Source organism: Alnus glutinosa, chromosome 1 (assembly GCF_958979055.1).
Source record: "Alnus glutinosa chromosome 1, dhAlnGlut1.1, whole genome shotgun sequence".
Taxonomy (NCBI): domain Eukaryota; kingdom Viridiplantae; phylum Streptophyta; class Magnoliopsida; order Fagales; family Betulaceae; genus Alnus; species Alnus glutinosa.
The window spans coordinates 911,042-916,894 of record NC_084886.1 but is presented as its reverse complement, the minus strand read 5'-3'; the positions used below and the strand labels follow the sequence as shown (position 1 = coordinate 916,894).

Here is a 5,853-nt window from a genome sequence, read left to right as displayed (position 1 = left end):
GGACATAGTTTCAGACATTTGCTAACGTATTTCTTGGCTGTAAAGTGTCACGGACGACGTGGAAAACGCCGAAAATTACATTGGTTCCAATAATCACAAACTAATATAGACCCATCCCCGCAATTTCCTCTTAAAACAAATTATCAAAATTTCAATCCAAATTAATCCCTTTCTAATTAAGATAAAAAATTTCTTTAAATTAGGCGGACAACTAATTTTTTTTATATATATTTTTTTTTTTAATGAAGTTTATTAAACTGAATTACATAGTAAATTTAGTAGAATGAATTGAAAAAAAAAATCAATTTAAAGAAAACTTTGTCCATATAGTAAACTTATGTTATTTATTAGACTATTTAGTTTTGGGCTTTTGAGGCCTAAGCCCATCCTGTACATAGCCCTCGATCAGGGCCACACCCTGTCTGTGACTCACTCTCTTCGAACAAGGTTCGAAATTCCCGTCCAATTATCTTGAAATTTACTCAGTAATTTTGAAGAAGAAAAGCAATGGCTCTCAAAGCCGTCCATCAAGTCCCTGACAATAATGCCGCATTTTCCCTCTCCTCCACCCAGTTCCTCAAAGGTCAGTGCTTGAATAAGAAACTTTTTCCTTCTTTTTCTTGTTTTACAGTCTCTTTTTTAATTTAATTTTCTGGGTCTTATTTTTTGTGCTTAGGTGTTAATGATGACGATGGTGATCAAGTCAAATGTGGCTATGAATTCTCCCCGAATTTTATGGTGATGGGACACAGGGGCTTCGGAATGAACATGCTGCAATCCTCGGACCCAAGAATGAAATCCTTTAAAGAGAACTCGATTCTCTCCTTCAATTCCGCCGCTAAATTGCCGATCGATTTCCTCGAATTCGACGTTCAGGTAAAAAAACATAAAAAAAAAAAAAACAAAAAAAACAAAAGACAAAAACCTGCGTACGTTGTCTTATTTTCTGGGTTCTTATAAGTCCGAGAATGTTACGAACAGAAGAAAAAAAAAAGAGTTTGCGGCCCATTTGCCTAATTCCCCCCCTTTTTTTTTCTTTTTAATTGCAAAATATTTCATATTTGGTGTCACATATTAATTTAGCGAGAAGGCTGGTGATTTAATTAGATCAAAATTTTATAAAATTTTAAAGAATAAAATTTATTAGGTTGAAAAAATCTTAAACCTTATTTTAAAATTAAATAATTAAAATTCTGTTTACATAATAGAATACCCTATAATTAATTAATAATAGAGAAAAGCTGCAGATCTTGTCTCCATTCGCCGCGAACCTGTCGTTGAGACGGTTTAGATTTTTCATGGCCACGTGTATAACTGTTCAACGTGTCAGGATATATTTTGCGTAATTTCTGTCCTTAACAGCGTAATTTCATGTTAATAATGGATGGAGTTTTTCCTCCAAAAATTTATTCTAAAATTATCATGTGTTCTTTTAGGATACGATAAACATATATATTTAAAAAAAAAAAAAATCAAATGAATTATATATATATTATTAAAAAAATATGTAATTCTCACGTGTTAATAAACATATGATAATTTTTTAAACTGAATTGAAACTTTTTTGAAAACTTCATCTGTTAATAATTATTTTAAATTGGTTATCATAAAAGGCTGAAACACTTTTGTACGTTTGTGTGACATTGTCACGTCATTCTCAATTAAATTTATTTGTTTAGATGTAACCCACATTTCGTTTGGTTTTGGTTTTTTATTTTCTTTAATTTTTAACATGACAAATTTCATTTGTTTGATCTTTAACATCGGAATTAATTATTAGTACTATATATTGTTGCACAAATGTTAAATTATTGCCTGAATTTATGGGTACTAATTTGTTTACTTGTCTGTCTTTGTTGGTTTGGCTTACTTTTTTACTATTGGGTGATGGAAGAAAAGAAACCTTAAGAAGAAACTATAAACGAAACCTATTTTTGTAGGTTTCTAAAGATGGTTGTCCAGTCATTTTCCATGACGGCTTCATCCTCACTGAAGACAAGGTTGATTGTATCCCCAAAAATCTCACTCTATTATGTACATGCACTAAACTTTTGATTTTATCATCTATCTTCGTTTTAGGGTGCCATTGTTGAGAAAAGAGTTGTAGATCTCACTCAAGCTGAATTTCTTTCTTATGGACCCCAGAAACAACCTGGAAGTGTAACTATCGATCGTCATTGTTCCCTTTTCTCCTTGTACTGCATGCCTGCTTCTTTTTAAAATGTTAGTTAGTCAAAATGCAGGTGGGGAAGCCTCTCTTTAGAAGAACAAAAGATGGGAAGATCTTTGAGTGGAAGGTTGAAAATGATGACCCTTTATGCACGTTGCAAGAGGCCTTCGAGAAAGTTGAACATTCTATCGGTTTCAATATTGAATTGAAGCTTGATGATCAGGTGGTATATACGGAGGAAGAACTCACTCGTGTTCTTCAAGCAATCTTGCAAGTATATATGCTTACTCTTAAGCTGAATATTGTTTTTTGCATTGTGGAAATGGGCACTACTTGATTCAATTCTTGGGACAGGTGGTAAACGAGTATGCCAAGTACAGGCCTATCATCTTTTCCAGCTTTCAACCTGATGCTGCCCTGTTGATCAGGAAATTGCAGACCACCTACCCTGTAAGATCACTTTCTTATATATATATATATATATATATATATATATATATATATATAGCAATATATAATATATGACGAGGGATATAATCCAGGTGTTCTTCCTCACAAATGGCGAATCCGAGATTTACATCGACATAAGAAGGAATTCATTGGACGAGGCCATCAAGGTGTGCTTGACGGGTGGGTTGCAAGGAATTGTATCTGAAGTCAGAGCCATCTTTAGAAATTCAGGAGCAGTGACTAGAATCAAAGAGTCCAAGCTTTCCCTTGTAACTTACGGCCAATTGAAGTAAGCTAATTGCTAGTCTGCTAGAGCTTGTTTGGCAAACAACTCTTGTTTCCCCTTTATTTTTTTCATTTCTCCCAAAAAAAGTCAAATAAAAAACATTCTCTTTTTTTTTTTTTTTTTTTTTTTTTTTCACTTTTTATATCACATCAATAATTTTTTTATTATTCAAATAAAAAAATCCACTACAAAACAAAACTTTTTCACTTTTCTATAAAACAATTTCAAAACCTTTTTATACTTTATATCACAAACAACAATCACTTTTTACTACCATTCAAACAAATATTTCACAATTACAACCATTTGCCAGACAAGATATATGTTTTTTGCGCTCTGACAGTACTAAGCTTGAGCAAGTTGATTTAATCATTTAATTAATATTCTAATACTTAGATCTGAGATCAATGTTGCCAATTCAATGATAAAATAGTTGGGTATTTGCAGTAACGTGGCGGAGGTGGTTTACATGGAACACCTTATGGGTGTTGACGGAGTGATTGTTGACCTGGTTGAAGAAATCACAGAGGCAATCTCAGGTTGGATCAAGCCGGCGGAGGACGGTGAACAAGATAGCTTTCTTGGAGAGGAAGTGCAGATGCAGGCTAAAACAAGCCCTGGATTTTTGCAGCAACAACTCTCTTCGCTCCTGGAACTTCCACCCGAGTTGTTATATGCTTGATAGCAATAATACACGTACCATGTGGTGTCGTGAGACCCCCCAAAGCATGAAACTTTCTTCAACTTTGTTGTTCCCCACCCCTCCCTCAACTCAAAATTCTGTATATATAGACTAGAGTTATGAGTTATCCTTTCTCATACATCATTTTGCATATATGATTTTCGAGTAATTCAACATGTTTTTATTGTCTTCTTCTAATAATGGGGTGGATTTTAAAATTATAATTTGATCAAAATTTAATAACGATCAATTACAAGTTTAATGGTAATTTTAAAAACTATATCATTGTTAGAATGACACAAAGATTAACTTTTAGAATTCTTGAATTTTATGTCTTTTTTTTTTTCTTTTTTTTTTTTTCTAATTTTTTGTTTGGTTTTGAGACTGCTACTATGATTTGTCATCGAGGCCCAAATTCGTGGGCCAGATTTTAATTCATCCAACACCCGCTTACACTTGCTGGCTGCCTTCTCAGACTCACAATTGTCTCCACAAATCAGCAACCAAGAAGTTTTTTTTTTTTTTTTTTTTTGTTGTCAACAAGTCAATGTGTCCGATTCTATTAATTGGGGTACTATAATGCATATGAGAACGTTATATATGATTAAGGTTGGTTTAAGTTTGTGATTTCAAAAACGATTTTTAAAAATGTAGTTAAATATTTAGTTGAATTGCAGTTTGACATTTAAAATTTTATTTTTGACTTTAAAAACGTGAGTTTTTTAAAAAACACCACTATATTTGAGATTTGAAAACGTAAATTTTTATGTGTTTTCAAATTACAATTTTTTAAAAATGTATTTCCAAACAATACTTTTTTTGTAATTTAGTTTTAAATCGAATTTTTTATTTACAAAATCGCAATGCCAAACATCTCCTAATTCTGGTCAAATAAATCATGATTAGATTCTGTGTTTTAGGCAATTTTTACATTAAGATCTCAATTTCCAATTCAATAATAATCTAAGTTTGGACTCGGTGTAAGTGCGAGACTTTCATTGAAAATATAATTAATACACCTAGCTGGTTACTATTCATTCTTGTAACTATCTTTTTTTTTTTTTTTTTTAAGAGAAAAATTCATTCTTCATTCATATTAAAAAAATATAGGGCTAGTTGCTCTAATAGTACAATATGACATATACAAATAAGAATCTATTCTATGCAAACTTTATCTATCACCTATTTAATTGCTGCTTTGGCTAGCATATGTGGAACAAAATTAGCTTCTATTTTGGCGTGACAAATCTACCAACTTTGCAACATATTTGAAACACCTCTGGTATCCTCCACTAGTTGTTCATATATATCCTATTTCGCTCCTTAACTTTCACAATATTCACTATTTGAACTACATCACCCTTTACAAAAGATTTGTTGTAACCAAATCACGGTTGAAATCTTTTGCATGCAAAGTAACCAATGCCTTCACCACTACTAGTTCAAAGATCATGAAGTTGGTTGTGCTTTTAGTAAGAGTGTATATGCGGGTGGGTATTAACCATCCACATCTGTTATTTGCCCATGCAAATGCTAATAGCAAAACCACCATCCGTAAGTGCATGTGTGAATAATAACCGCATCCGTAAGTGCAGGTGCGAATAATAACCGCATCTGCATATCCTTTTATATATATATTGTATCAATTGCAACATACCAATTCACCTTTTAAACTTATAAGTAGGAGACTTTTATACTTCGGTTGTTCCTCATCAATATTATATGTCATTTGCTACTCTCCTTTACTAAGAGCACTAGAAGCAGATACCCAATTATTTTCTTTAAATTTTGAGATAAAAATTATTGTTTGCTTCATTATAAAAAAAAATTCCACAATAGATTCACTTATATTTTCTTATATCAATTAAATATTCTTTCTTTATTATTTTTTTTCTTTTTACTTTTCTACTTTTTGTCATTTTTTATTAATATTTAATTCATTGGGTAACACTATAGCTACATAAGGGTTTAGGGAAAATATAGAAAAATTGACGTGGGTGATTTTTTGTGAATTTTTACAATTTTTTTTTTTAATATATATTTATGGAAGTGAACCACTAATTCAAATACTAATTCAGATTCATACATGGTTAAATTCATACTATAAAGTATCTGCTACTAGTGTTGTAAGTAGATACCAATTCAGATTCATACATGTTCTTGAGTTCTTTTTTAAATGCAATTATCAAAGTTCTAAAACTAGAAACAAACAATAATTTGTTTCAAAATGGATCAAATTAGTTGTGTCTTCTAGCCTTGTTGTGG

At 31.6% G+C, this 5,853-nt stretch overlaps 1 protein-coding gene across 3 annotated transcripts; it reads left to right on the top strand.

Moving 5' to 3' along the window:
- Positions 1-353: 353 nt before the first annotated feature.
- LOC133858483 (glycerophosphodiester phosphodiesterase GDPD1, chloroplastic-like) lies at positions 354-3,757 on the top strand. Of its 3 annotated transcripts, XM_062293956.1 has the most exons (8): positions 354-583; positions 677-876; positions 1,941-2,000; positions 2,080-2,160; positions 2,244-2,444; positions 2,525-2,620; positions 2,713-2,909; positions 3,354-3,757. In XM_062293956.1, exons 1-8 carry the CDS (start codon positions 508-510, stop codon positions 3,586-3,588), a joined length of 1,146 nt encoding a protein of 381 aa, XP_062149940.1. In that variant the 5' UTR covers positions 354-507; the 3' UTR covers positions 3,589-3,757. The 3 variants fall into 3 exon arrangements, with proteins under 3 accessions (XP_062149940.1, XP_062149941.1, XP_062149942.1); XM_062293957.1 differs by lacking the exon at positions 1,941-2,000; XM_062293958.1 differs by lacking the exon at positions 2,080-2,160 and having other exon boundaries at positions 355-583.
- Positions 3,758-5,853: the final 2,096 nt, after the last annotated feature.

Coding starts and splice junctions, on each gene's coding strand:
- LOC133858483 (XM_062293956.1), top strand. CDS start 508: ATGGCTCTCAAAGCCGTCCATCAAGTCCCTGACAATAATGCCGCATTT. Junction 877..1,940: donor TCCTCGAATTCGACGTTCAG/GTAAAAAAACAT, acceptor CTATTTTTGTAG/GTTTCTAAAGATGGTTGTCC. Junction 2,910..3,353: donor GTAACTTACGGCCAATTGAA/GTAAGCTAATTG, acceptor GGGTATTTGCAG/TAACGTGGCGGAGGTGGTTT.